General features: G+C 37.7%; 1 protein-coding gene across 1 annotated transcript; it reads right to left on the bottom strand.

Annotated features, from left to right (window-relative positions):
* Nucleotides 1-2095: 2095 nt before the first annotated feature.
* On the bottom strand, nt 2096-12965 carry LOC122066324 (ABC transporter C family member 3-like). Its single transcript, XM_042630149.1, has 11 exons — nt 10433-12965; nt 10022-10108; nt 9282-9935; nt 9028-9192; nt 4751-5045; nt 4427-4641; nt 3924-4229; nt 3544-3607; nt 3131-3370; nt 2958-3045; nt 2096-2366 (listed from the first exon to the last, which is right to left on the bottom strand). The coding sequence occupies exons 1-11, from the start codon at nt 12836-12838 to the stop codon at nt 2354-2356; spliced, it is 4533 nt and encodes a 1510-aa protein (XP_042486083.1). The 5' UTR covers nt 12839-12965; the 3' UTR covers nt 2096-2353.
* Nucleotides 12966-14837: the final 1872 nt, after the last annotated feature.

Raw genomic sequence — 14837 nt, 5'->3', positions numbered from 1 at the left:
TTTTTATCAATTTGGTGGTTTCTGATGTTGATCTGGCGAAGAATTTGAGAGAGGATTGGAGATGGCTTTTGATGGGTTTTGAGGATTGCAGAGGAAGGAAAAGTGGGTTTCTGTTTTATTCTTCGATTTGAGACTTTCTCAGAAGGAGATTAGAGATGGGTTTCTTCAGTACTATATTTGGGTTTTTCGACTTTGGTGTGGGAATTACAATTGGACTTGTAGTTGGCTTATAAACATCATATTCTGTCCGAAATGTTCCCGGAAATAGAATTTATCAAACACCTTCTTACCTGTTTCTGTTTCCAGAAACAGCAATTTCTGTTTCTGCCGTTTCTTGAAACAGAAACAGCAGAAGTGTTATCAAACGGGCCCTTCGTTTCACTTATTTTTAGAAATAGAAATAGAAATATAAAATTTTACTTATTTATGGTTCAAGAAATGACCCAGGCGAAACAAGTTCCGTTTCTGGAAACGACTTGTGGCAATTCTTTCACTGGTTACCATAAAAAAAAAAAAAAAAAAATTCCCGATAAAAATCTGAAATTTTAAAACACCATTTTTTCGTTTAAAAACTGCGTTTTGACACAGAAAAATTTTCGTTTTTGAAATGAAACGGCGTTTCTGGAACAGAAACGATACCAAACAGGCCCTTAGACACAGGGTAAAATAATCGTTCCAACCCCATGAAAGGTAAAAATCCTATATTACTGATGTTTCTATGTACTTTTTGGTTGGCTCCACATTGGTGTAGGGGTCATGTTGCCTTTTAGGGGAAAAAAATTAAACCTCATGTATCTAATGTGTTTGTGACTGTTGTTAATATAAGTGATGTTCGTATATGTTAACAAATGAAGATAAAATAAAAATATATTTATAACTTATGTGGTGAAGAGAGTCTCTTCAGCCACAGGATCTCAACCCTCTGATTGAACTCAGAAAAGTATTTTCGATACTTGTTGGTAGCGGATAAGAATCAATGATAAGATTCATTTGATGCAGGATCCCTATAGAAGCACATCTAGAGAAGGCCTTTCAATATAAGTATTCTTAGAATATTTTATCTACTACGTAACATCTTAATCGAACTCCAAATCATTGAACGAACAAAAATAGCTAGAATCCAAATTCTGTGGAATATTTTCTATGAGAGGGTCTCCACATTGCCAATGTGGGGATTAATTTGCATGCCATGCCTATAGTTTTTTTTCCTTTGAAAAAAAAAACCCCCCATTCATGTGGAGCCTATTTTTTGTCAAAGTAGGTGAGAAAATAAATTCAAAATTCAGATGAGATGAAAATTGCCCAAGTAGCGCAATCTTTTTTCCATCTTCCATTTTCTATATCATTGCGTTCTATTTTTTTTTTTTTTTTTTTCATTTCTCTTTTTAGGAGTTTAGGGGGTGACTTTTCAGTCTTCCTAGAGATAGGGCTTGTGTCTAACAGTGGTAAATGCTAGATAGACAACATTCTTTCCCCCTTACCGAAAATATAAACATAAGAGAGGCCTTTTCCGACTCCTTGCAACTAAACAAACTAATAGTCATGTAAAATTGGTAGTCAGCATGACACAAAAAATGCACCAAACTCGAAGAGAGTAGGGAGTACGCACAAAACAATGTCTTCCATAGATTTAATGTATCTAACCTTATTTACCAAAAGAAAAAAAAAAAAAGTATCTAACCTTTGAATGATGATTCAATTGTTCTTTACTTTAGAAATAACAAATTTTACAACTTATAAAACTTAATTTTTCTATTAACATTGCATGTTGGTCATGTTTCAACCAGATACACATTGAATGAGAGTCTCTGGCACACACACCCCTCATTAAACTCATCTGACGACTGTGAACATGGTTCTGCACGCACAAAAATCGTCTGCGGGAAGGCAGCTAGCGAGCAGCAATGAGAATCCAACGGCTGAGGTGCAAGCCAGGGCCCTCCCAACCGTTGGATCCTCACTGCCACTCACTACTTACCGCAAAGCATTTTGATCCGGTTGTGCACCATGTACAATCCTCTTTCTTGGTTATTTTAGTTTTTTTTGGGGTTTTGATAAATAATTTCAGTTCTCACCCAAAAAAGGAAAAACAGTAAAAGGAAAAACAAATTTAGTTGACGGTTCTCATTTGCCCATCACAGGGATTAAACTTGTTTACATTGAGTGACACTTTTGTCCTGCAAACCTGTTGGGAACTTGTTTACATTGTGTTATAGCTCAAAGGGCAGACAATATGTCACTCATTATATAGCTGAGTTTGCTTTAAGATTCAATGGTGATCTTGTTTGGTCTGATTTTGATTTAAATAAGGCCACTCAGCCGTCGGCAGCTGTTGTCGTCAAGGTCTTAGACCCTATTTTGGATTCCTGAAACAAATACAGAAGTTAATATTATTCAAGAGGAGAAGAGTTACATCATGTTCATCCGCAGCTAACAAGCTCTGCAACAATGATAAATGACATCCATCACTCACTGTTGTTGCTGTAAGCATAGAAATGAATTATCTTCTTCCATTTTTAATTGCACTGCATTTCACAAATAAATCTCCAAAGATAACATCTCTTCTAAAAAACTAGCAAAAACTCGTCTACATTACAATCCAAAACTTTTGTCCTATGTTGAGGGAATAGCCCCTCCAAGTCCAGATCAACCAACAGCTGAAAGCTTCAAACCTGATAATATCCCACACCTTCCATTTATGCATGTAGAGTAACCGACCCACATAGGTAAACAGGTATTGTAGTCGTACCTAAAGTAACCTCATGTCCACTGAATCCAATGGAGATTTATGATAATTAAGCCATACATCACAAATGAATGCAAATTCAAGACCTCTTCCACCATCTCGTGCAAAATACTTTTCATCATTATCAAGAAATGCACATCATCAGCTGAATGCAATTGGCTGCATTTTTACTATTCAAATATCAGTTAACCTTTCAAAATCAGAACTTCACCTCTGAGTATACTCGGCCACAAGCTTTGCAAATGATGACGACTTGTTTTCAAGTAATTTGGCTGGAGAGTCATATTCCATGATAAGACCTGCTTGAAACGAAACACATGTTAAACCAGAGCACCACAAAAGAATGAATAGGGGGTAAAATTGAACCCATTTGATAGTACTAACCATGGTCAAGAAGTAGGACCATATCACTATCTAGAACAGATGTTATCCTATGTGCAATCGTGATAACCGTAGACCCCGAGAACTGTTGCCTAAGTGTATGCTGAATGAGGTTATCAGTTGCAGTATCAACTGAAGCAGTAGCTTCATCAAGCACCAATATTTTGCTCCTCTTGAGTAGCACCCGGCCTAGACACACTAACTGCCTCTGGCCCATGCTCCAGTTCTCTCCATTCTCAGTCACTGTAACATCAGATGTGTAGTTTTGCAAGCAAAATAAGAATGACACGTATCACGAGTTCATGACACACAACTGGCTAAAAATCAAAGAATCCGAAAGAATTGTCTACAGTTGGACAGGTTAATATAAGTAACAGTACAACTTTGATAACCAGAAAATATGAGAAGAAGCAAACCTGCAGAATCAAGCTTCTCTTCCTTTTCCCTAACTTCATCTCCAAGCTGGCATCTATCAAGAGCCTGAAACAACAATTTTGGGTATCAATTCCTACATATCACAATTATTGAAGACGATAAGGAAATGCAAATGACCATCAAAGTAGGTCTTAATCATCCAATAACTTGGATGGCTTGGGAAGAAAGGAAAAGAGAGGCTGAGAGCCCAGGAAATGCCTCAAATAAGATGTTCGAGGATCAACACAATCAGGATGTTTTTCTTTGGTACAAGCAAGGCATCAAATTTAATTATAATCTCAACCATAGGACAACAACAGATGGTAGTTTTCCTCTTCCAATGTAACCAACTTGAGTGTTCATTAAATGGAATTGAACCGACCTCCCAAATCTGTCCATCTGTGTACTCTTCAATCGGATCCAGATTGTTCCTCACAGTCCCCTCAAACATGATTGGGTCTTGTGGAATGATGCTTAATCTTGACCGCAAGTTATGTAGTCCAATTTTGGAGATGTCAACGCCATCTATTACAATATGACCAGCTGCAGGTTCTACAATGCGAAAAAGTGCCTGAATGAGAGTTGATTTACCACTACCGGTCCGTCCAACAATGCCAACCTTCATCCCTCCAGGAAAAGTGCAAGTGAGACCACGCAATACAAGAGGCAAGTGCGGGGCATAACGGATCTACACCAGATGAAATCATTAAGCACACAAACCAAACTTTTCTTGGTTGACAATATAAAAAGGTTCTCCAACTAGCCATCTATCAGTGACATAAAGATCCCACCTGCTACCTCAACTTGTTTTTAGGAGCATTTTTTTGAGAAATAGAATAAAACAAAACAGGAATTGAAAATTTGTTAAAAAAGGATTAGGATTACCTGCAGATTAACAATATCAACATTCCCATGTGACGGCCAATCACAATCAAGCCTATTCACCTCTGTCACAAGAGGAGGTTCGCTAGCAATGCATGTGTATTGAAGTATTCTCTCAACGGAAATAATATTGTTCTCAAGATTGCAAAGATTCCATATGACCCAGGCTTGTAGCATATTTAAATTAAGTCCATATGTCACTGCTAAACCCGCAATGCCTATACAAGCAAAGAGAAAAGAAAAGATTAAGTTCATATATTCAAACAAATAATCAATCATGTGGGACCAAATGGATAAATTATAAAATTTCAAGTTGAACTTGGTTACCAGGATTAATTACTCCCTTTGGCATTAAAATCAAGAAAAACAAAGAGAAGGCAAATGCGAGGGATGACAACATATCCAAACGGAAGCATAACCACTCCATTGCACCACCAGTATGAAATTTGGGGCGAGAATAGCCATCAATCAGCTTGAGATTCGTCTCCATGAATCTTTGTTCCTGATCAAAGCTCCTGATTGTGGTTGATCCTGACATAGATTCAGCAAAGTGTTGTATAATTGGAGCTTTGCATACTCCAACCAGCCGTGCTAATTCTCGTGCCGTAGTAATATAGTATTGCTGCAAAATAACAAGTCAAAGAAAATGACATCCAATGAAATAAATGTATAACATAAGTATGGTTAATAAAAAAAATTAGTACAAACTTTTTAACATTTTTTTTTTTTAATTGCATAAGCTTATTGATGAGGAATTTATCAAGCTTATTGATGAAGAATTTATCAAAACTATACATGCCTAAATTGCTACATCAACAAGTTAAGGCAAAAACTGGACAAGACAGCCATATACAGACCCATTTTCTTAAATGACAACAACTAGGGAAGACCTTACCTTTGCAGTAATAAAAATTTTCCTTTATAGACAATCACTACATTAAGAACATTAGGAGATTGACTCCTGTTTTGGTTTTGGAAAAATAAGGATGCAACTTTGAAGAATGATTCTATAAGCAGGCTTGAACTATTTGGGAACAGAGCAATAGGCAGGTATTTCAATATGAGTGGTGTTTGATTGGTGTCAAAATGGAACCAGAACCGATCGTTTACGATTCAATTGAATCAGACCGCAGAGAAATGACCCGGTTTCTGATTTCATAGGTTCTCTATCCGATTCAGTTAAAAATCAGCAAACCAAATTTGAACCTTTTAGAAAACAATTTGTTTCTCAATCCATTTGTAAAAGCCAGACCTCTAGATACAAGAGAGGCGGTTAGAGACAACTCTCGTGTAGTGGTATACTATTAAAGTCTGGTCACAATGAGAACAGGAATTCCATTATGGTAGGCTTGAGGTTTGTAAGACAAGAATTGGATCGATACATTATGGAAGGGGACTTGCCATTGACATTCGGTTGGCACTCTTTGTGATCTTCATCGTATTAGAGATTGCAACACCTTTGTCAACTAGATCCAGTTTTGTGCATCCTTTGTGAATATCTCCTTCTATTGGACTATTAGATTGGCCTATTCACAAGAAAGTGAACTTGCATGCCACTGTTGTCCTTGCAGTTAAACAAGCTCTTCCTGCAGAGCCTATAATAAGATCCACCAATGTCATAATTATTGGCCTTTTTTAAACTTGGCATTTGGAGTGATGTTTCTGATCATCTGCATCAAAAGGAGGTTTGACCTCTGGGATCGTTTGACTCTTCCCTAGGGATCCTTAACATTTGTGTTTTGGGATGGCTGTGTGGCAATCTAAATCCACCATCATCTTTTCCCGCTACTTCTCTGAAATTTTTGGGCTAGCGAGAAGGCAAAAGAGAAGATACTAGTAAAGAATGGGAAATACAAAGTCCAAGAGGGTTTCTAGACAGTCTAGGGAAGGGACTTTGTTACAACTGGTTGCTTATGTATTTGCCATGGAGAACTCTCTATTTTTTTATTTTTTATTTTTTTTAACCTGGAAGAGAATGAAGATACCTAGCGAGTTGTGGCATGTCGAGGAACCATACAATATGTGGCCTAAGCTACTGGATACATTTCCATTAAAAGAGGATGTACAAAATGATCCACTTTGTGTAAACAGGGTGAAAAAAAGTCCTAAAAAAGGACTTAATATTATCTGTGCATTCTGTGTGTGCCAATGCTTATTGAATCATCTTGAAAGAAGGTTTTCTTTTGTCAGAAGAAGAGGATTTGATAGGGAAATAAATAAAGTCCAAGGATTGGTAAGGTTTGCCTTTGTTGAATATGATAGGATAAATATGGAGTCCAAATGGGAGCTGATTGTCTGCATGGAGAAAGTGATTAAGCACTGCAGAACATGGTGCATAAACCTTATGACAAAAGTTATGGATAATCCCTTTGGACGAATCCAGCCCAATTATGCTGGAGATTGGACTTTGAATGGAAAATTTGACTTTTGAAATGATCATGCATAGTAGCAATTGGAAGATAAGGCAATGTTGCAAATATGCACGGAAGGGTGTTTTTCTAAACATCTACAGGGAAAAGAAGTGTTTTTCTAAAAATGGGATGCAAATACAATATACCATTTTGTACTTCTGAATTTGATTTGTTCTCCAATGGAAATACTCTCAATCTAATAGTGGGACCCCTATATAAAAGCCAGATTAGAGAGTATTTGGTTGGACTATTCCCATCCAACTGCAAGCGTTGAACCTTACCTGTGTGAGAATTTCACGAATACCTATTTAGATGCATTCCTTAGTCATTAGAGATTTGCTTCTCACTTCACTGGATACAAACATAGAGGATTTGGCATCTCATCACTCATATGCATCATTTTGGCCGAGCCATCAACCTGATTTTTTGTCTAGCTTTCACCCACGACAATAGTCTAGTGTGACAAGGCAAAAGGTCCCAAAGGCACTGGTAGAGGCAAGATTATTTCTGTTAACTAGTAAACTACTAAGAGTACAAGTGAGGGAGCCAAGTAAAATAGGATAGTAGGCATCACTATTGCAATTTACAAAGAATGGAAATGGCGTGGGCTCAGTTGAAGTGAACATGTGTGATTTGAAACGGAATACTTCCATGCATGTCAATAAATTTAATGAAGAGAAGCTCTTAATGGTTTTTTTTTTTTTTTTGGGGGGGGGGTTTGGGGGGTGTGGGGGGGAAGGGATACAAAAATCAGTAAAATAAGGTTTAAAGCACCAATATCACATCCAAGCTTGTCTAGATCCACCATCAAATCAAATTAGGTATGAATCAAATAACTTGTTCCCAATAAAAATTCATGGGATAGATATGTGATGGGGACATCAAGGTGTACAGACGCAAGAAGAAGAAGAAACAACTATCTTTGTGGCTGGAAGAATAGAAAGAAGAAGAAGAAAGAAGAAGAAGAAAAAGGAGGAAGAAAAGGAGGCTTGATCCAGCCTTTCCAGCGTTGGATCGAGTCCCTCTCTCTTTCCAGATTTCAGCAAATCTTGTGGGCCCCATTAGTTGTTAGTTTAGTAGTTTATTTTTAGCATATTCTTTTCCTTGTTAGTCTTTTAATTAATTAGGAAACTACTTTATTCGTTGTTAGTTTTTAGGAAGTCTTTATTTACTTTCCAATTGGCTCTTTTTATTTTAGTAACTAAGTTTATTATTTATGTAATGGCCTAGGCCACGATGGGGTTAACGAATGAACACTATTTTTTTGAATGAAAAAGGCTGTCGTCCTCCTCTCTCTCACAATCTCCTCTCACTCTCGGCTTCTCTCTTATCTCGCCTTTCTCTCTCTTTCTTTCTCACTATTCTCTCTTTCTCCTCATCCCTCTCTCTCTTTCACTTCCATGTTTTATCGATTATTGTTCTGGTTTGCTGCGGTTACTAAGTATTGCAGAATGGAGATCAACTCAGTTGCAAAATATTCATCGGAATGCTGCTGAACAATTAATCACCAAACTGAAATTTTTTTCTTCATTAAATAAGGTGGACTGCACTCTTATCTTGGAAGACCTCAAGTTCTTCTTTACTCCTCTGACTTGGACAGTAGGTAAGTAATTAAACAAACCACCTCCATTAATCCACTGTTATATGTTGCAGCCCATTATTGTTGAAACCAGCCCCTGCCCCTTCGTTTATGCCTATTTTACCTATTGTTTTAAGTCTTTTCTTCACTGTTATATCTCCAAAACCCTTGCTGATTTTTTATTTTAGTTGGTTGCTAGAGGACATTGATTGTTTGCATATCTTATTTGGTGTCCTGATTGATTTGTGCTGAACCTAACATTCGCATGACGTTTGTTCCCTTCCCCATGTCCCCACTTGAAGCTTAAGTAAGTTTTTATGTGTTTTCCGCTTAGATTGATATTGCTCCTGGCTACATGTAGATTTGTCTTTATTTATTGCATTTTGAATCTTGTTTTGCTGAGCATATCTAAATTCTAACCTAATCCCAAGACCCCCCTTAAGTTTGTCTTGCCCTAATTGAGTCACTCTTGTAGGGACCTTAGTTGTCTAGGAAATCCCCTACATCAATATGTTTAAACCAACTCATAAAATTGTCTGTGAAAGCATGAAGAAGATATCAAATCTTGAATTAATTTTTTAGTCACAAGAAAGTAGGGAGCCTAAAAGCATTACCTGGTACCAGAGGCAGATTGCAATCACAGGAATAAAAACAATAAAAACTTGCCAAGCAACCTGTGACATTACTGCAATGATTCCGAAGAGTTGTATCATTGTGAAGGCAAATGTCCCAATTTGAAACGGAATAGACGTATCAACTGCACTTTGATCCGTAGAAGCCTGTATGCAAAAAATTGAATATACTTCAAATGTAAAATTAAAAACAAACACTATATGCAACCAATAAAAAAGTATGTTTGCAAAATTACCTGGTTGAGAATTCGTCCACTTGGAGTGGAATCGAAAAATGACATAGGGGCACGGAAAATGCATAAATGCATTTTGTTGAAAAGTAGTGTGGCCGTCTTATATCCAACAGTTGCAGTTAGCGTGGATCTTACGAGTACACAAAGAGAGCTAACAAGGGCCAAAATAACATACACAAAAATGAGTGTAGAGCCTCTAACATGAGGTTTTACATCCTTTGAAACAGGAGTTGCCCATGCCATCCAATAATTGCTTGCAATCTGAAGAAGCTGAAAAAGAATTTGTCCCAACAATATCAATGGCACAAGGGCTCCTTTGTATGCCATTGTAATATATTTCCAGTAGACAGAAAGACCAACCCTACCTTTCTCTCTCTCTTCTTCTTGGACAAGTTGCCTTTCTTTCCCAACTACTTTTTCAGTTTTAGCATTTATCAATTCCCTCTTCTCCTCTTCTTCTTGGAAGGCGTTCTCAGAATTCCTTGTAGTACCCACTTCCTCCCTAGTAACTAAATTTTCAGAAAAAACCACACGACTTGTAGAATTTAAGGCTGCCAACGCTTTCTTGTGTGCACCAACCAGTTCCATAAAATCAGTTCCTGAATTGAGAATCTCTTCATACTTTCCTACTTGAGTAATCTTTCCTCCTCTCATAACCTATCCAGCAAGAAGAGGTTAAAAGCCATCCTTAAAACAGGTTGATTGAATCGAAGTCAGAGAAAAAAGAGATCATAAATGCTCACCAATATGAGATCAGCAGAAGGTAAAAATTCTACTTGATGCGTAACATAAATCACAGTTTTAGAACTCAAATGCCCAAGTAAACATTCCTGTCATACATAGATCAATATTTGTAAGTCAATATTGAAATGTCTTAGAGACCCAAGTGAGCATAATTGTATTAGTCCTCCAACCATTAATTATAGTAAGAACAGGCATGGCTGAATTCATATAAATCATGGTTTTATGTGTGTGTGTGTGTGTGTCTCCTTCGTATAGCCAAAATTCTGTTTTTTCTATATCAAAATTGTGGGACAAACTCCTAAATTTAAAACAAATGAAAATATTACAAAAAAGAATACTTGAAATGCTTCAAACCAAATTATAAAAGATAAATAAATAAATATCTGGGTTTAAGGTCATATGAGAATTACCTTAAAGAGATGACTTCCTGTATGAGCATCCACAGCACTAAAAGGATCATCAAACAGATAAATTTCAGCATCCTGGTATAAAGCACGTGCAATCTGGATTCTTTGCTTCTGCCCACCACTTAAGTTAATGCCCCTCTCCCCTATAACAGTTTGGTCTCCAAAGGGCAAAATTTCAAGGTCCCTCTTTAATGAACATGCTTCTAAGACTTTCTCATACCTCTCTATGTCCATCTCCTTACCAAACAATATATTCTCTACTATCTTGCCACTCTGTATCCAAGGTGATTGTGCAATATAAGCTTTTGTTCCACTTAATTTAACAGTACCAGACTCCTTATGCATTTCCCCCAATATGCATGACAACAAACTTGACTTGCCTGAGCCAACAGGACCACAGACAGCCACCCTCATGCCTTGGTACACTTGGAAGTTCAGATCTTTCAATGTGAGAATAGAGGATTTGGGGTCCCAAGAGAAATTCCCATTGATTATCTCAATTGAAATCTCAGAACTACCAACAGGAAGCTTCTGTACTACATTAGGTTGCAGGTCATCAAGACGAAGGAATGAGGCAATCCTATCAAGAGAAACCTTTGTCTGAACAAGCATTGAGATTGTGTCTGGGAGATTATAAATTGGCTCTTGCAATATCCTAAATGTTGCAAGTGCAGCCAGAATCTTCCCCGACTCTAGAGGGATTCCTAGAATCATACATGCCCCAAAAGTGGCCACAGATACAAATGTGGGGGCACCCCAGAATACAAAAGTTGTCATGGCTGATGTATAAAGATATTTCTTTAACCATCCTGCCTCTGCCTTACGGAGCTCAACTATCTTAGCCAAGAACTTCATCTCCCAGCCTTGAAGCTTAAGAATCCTCATATTCCTTAGAATCTCAGATGTAACCTTCATCCTTTGATCTTTTGAATCCATCAATTTCCCCTGGAACTTCTCTTGCAATGTCCCCAATGGTATATTAGCCAACATCACAATTATTGTAGTGACCAAAGCCGCAATTGAAGCAAGTCCAAGGCTCTTGTACAAGATCACCAATGCCAGTGCAACTTGAACAAGCACCATCCATAGGTCATGCATGTACCAACTGAAGTCACCAACCCTCTCTGCATCAACAGTCATAAAATTAATGATCTCACCACTTGTGTGGCCCTGCTTTGATTCGTTTGAAAGTTTGAGACCCTTCCTATAGATCATTGCAACCAGGCCAGCACGAGTTCTAATCCCCACCTGTTGCACCCTAAAAAACCAGTGTCGCTGCGAGAGGCACTCTACAAGCTTTGCAAAGAAAAAGGTAGAAACCAACATGTAGCCTTTGCTTTTGTCTTGGTCAGGACTATTGAGATATTGAACAAAGCTGTCAATAAAATATGGTCCAACATAAGAAGCAAATGTATATATAAGGGCCAATATACCGGTCAATACAATTTCTCTCCATGCTGAGAGGATCAATGCCTTCACCAGCTTGGGTGTGGTTATTTGATCACGACCTACACCACCACCACCACAGCCACCATCTGATTCGAGCTTACTTCTGAGAACCGGGAAGACCCTGTTAACAGTGTCACTGGTTGCAAGTTGTGGAACATCTTCAAGGTCTATAGTTTTCTTATTCCCAACCGCAAGCAAAGGACCCATCCAAGAAAAAGTAAGAATACTAAGAAAATTAGCAGCTGAGTAAGGAGTTATGTTGTCACCACCGATAGTCTTTCGTGACCCCTCCACGCCATTTGCTCTATTGTTATTGCCATTCAAAAGAGGCTCCCGAAGATGGGTATCTCCTCTTTGCTTCCCAAAGAATCCAGCATAACAGAAGAACAAGCCAGCAAGAACAGACACAACATCGGAAATCCAAGACTGGGTTGGTAAGAACTGATGTTTCTCAAACGAAACAGCGTCCATGACAAGACAGGAACAAGATAGCAGGAAATAGAAACCCCACCAAATTCTTAATAGGTTGGGAAACCTCAGCTCATGTGAATGAAATTGGAAATGCAAGTAAGAAGCAACTGCAAACCAAGCAAGTGTTCTGAGTACAAAATCTAATTGGGTCACAAGATTTTCACTAGACCAACCATTTCTATACCAGAAGAAGTAGTTTAAAGCGCAAAAAAGAAGATTAAAGAAAAAAAGCCCCAAAGAGACGAAAAGGGTCGAACGATAGTACGAAAAAGAGGTGTGCTTTAGCCCCTGTATTGAACCTTCGTGCTTGGGCGTCGTAAGTTTCTTGCACGCCCAATAAAAAGATAAAACCAGTAACAAAACAAGGTGTGAAGATGCAGAAAACCCATGTAGAAAAATGGGTTTAAGGAATAGAACAGTAAGGGAAGACATTAGTGTGGAAGAGTTTGGGAAGAACATTAACGTACCGTGGACTGAATCGTAAGACATGATCGTATTCTTGCAAGCACTTATTCTTCTTTCTTTTATTCGATCCCTGGGCCTCGGAAATGGGAAGGGTCTTCTCACTTCTGGTGAGTGGTGACCCTTCTCACTTCTAATGAGATACTCTGCTCTAGTGGTGGTATATATATTTTTTAAGGACAGTGATGGAGGCAGAAAAGTCAAGGCGGCTGTTAGTTGGGCAAGGGTAACTTGGTCCGCAAGACTGGTGGCCAGTGTTTGACAAGAACAGGACAGAAACAAAGGTTCGAAAGAACGAAGAAAAGTCGCAACCAACAAAAAGTGATTTTGTTTTTAGGGAAAAAGGATGATGGATGAAGGTGAATCCATCACCACTGGTGGAGGAGCCCTCTTCCCATTATTTTTTTTTCCCTGTCATGTGCTCAATTCTTCTCTACAGGGCTCAGTGAATTTTGTTTTATATTGAAAAAAAATAAATGTTGTGCGAGTTTGAATCTACTGCACATATATTCACCTTCACATACATATGAAAATAGGGGTGTCAATTCCTAAATCGAACCGATAAAATCAGCTAGATCAAACCGATAACAACATGGATCGAACCAAACCGAAGTCTTATTGGTTCGGTTCGGTTTAGAATATTGCAACCCTAAAATCAAATCGAATCGCACCAGAAACCGGATGAACCCGAAATCAAACCGAAACCGACTCAATACCCAGATCGAAACTGAAACCAAACCGGTAAGAAATCGAAACACTCCAAAATTTATTAAAAAAAATCAAAATTTGCATAGTTTTATATACATTTGTATGAAAAGTCGAATCCAAACTAGACCAAAAACCAAAACCAATCCGGTTACAAATTGATTTAAGAAACCGAAGACAAACCGAAACCAAAACCGCACCGAAACCAAAACCAAACCGAAACCGGAATTTTCTCATTGGTTCGGTTTTGGTTTCAACTTTCCCACACCGAAACCGACTCAACTCGGACCGGAACCGAACCATACCAACCGATTGACACCCCTAGATGAGAATATATAAGAACAATAGAGATAAGGTGTTCCATCCTCACACGTACGTCGGGGTGAACTTGTTTCAGTTTTTTATCAAGACAGAATTTTATTGATAAAAGGATGCCTCGGAAAAATAACGGGCATTAACTAAAGATATATTTACAATGAAAATGGGTGGATGCACTAAAACATGGGAAAACTTAAGTTTAAGAACTCTCGTTGCCAAAATGTTAGCAAGGAAAATAAGATCTCTTCGAATAGAACAAAAAATTACAGAATTAAAAGACTGAGCCAGAGAAAAAATATTCAAAACTGAAGATGAGGCAGCCCAATCTAGAGACGTCCAGGTGAACATATGTGTAAAGAATCTAATAAAACTGTATATGCAAATGAGGGTACGTAATAAATGCAACATAACTTGATAGGCCGAGTTACTAACACTAACAAATATTGAATCTTTATGAAATGATTAACCTGCTCTCTATGAAAGATAAAATCTATCACGCCATTTATTCTCTCAAATACGGCCTCCTCTTCTAGTATAAGGGTATAATGGTAGGGTGTGATCTTTTTTAAACGAAAAAAAGTATTAATTGGGACATAAGAGGTTACTTTAAGTCATTTTCAGACACTTGCATGGGTGGGAACAAAATTTCTAATTGAACATTGAACCTCACAACTTATGTCACATTACAATACAATCACATGCCACTCAATTAAGCATTGATTATTTTTAATCTCCCTTAATCACTATTTTCAAAGAATTTTCAATTTCCCTGTGAAAGTGCTAATGATGGTCAAAATCAAGGTTTTCAACGAGCAATACTTTAATCTTAAAAAAATTGGAGTAAACGACTGGTGAGCATATCATTTTTCTTGGGGCTTACGCTAGTTGGAAAAAGGAAAATTCAAAGGAAAAGAAAATGGAATTTTTTTTAACATAGAAATTACTTGAATTTTTTATCATATTTAGTAGTGAAACATTTTATATGTATAATTTTATTTTCTAT

The sequence above is a fragment of the Macadamia integrifolia genome, chromosome 2 (assembly GCF_013358625.1).
Source record: "Macadamia integrifolia cultivar HAES 741 chromosome 2, SCU_Mint_v3, whole genome shotgun sequence".
Lineage (NCBI taxonomy): Eukaryota > Viridiplantae > Streptophyta > Magnoliopsida > Proteales > Proteaceae > Macadamia > Macadamia integrifolia.
This window is presented reverse-complemented; position numbering and strand designations above follow the sequence as displayed.

Coding starts and splice junctions, on each gene's coding strand:
- LOC122066324 (XM_042630149.1), bottom strand. CDS start 12,838: ATGTCTTACGATTCAGTCCACGGTACGTTAATGTTCTTCCCAAACTCT. Junction 3,608..3,923: donor CAGATGGACAGATTTGGGAG/GTCGGTTCAATT, acceptor TTGTTGTTTCAG/GCTCTTGATAGATGCCAGCT. Junction 3,046..3,130: donor GGTCCTACTTCTTGACCATG/GTTAGTACTATC, acceptor CGTTTCAAGCAG/GTCTTATCATGGAATATGAC.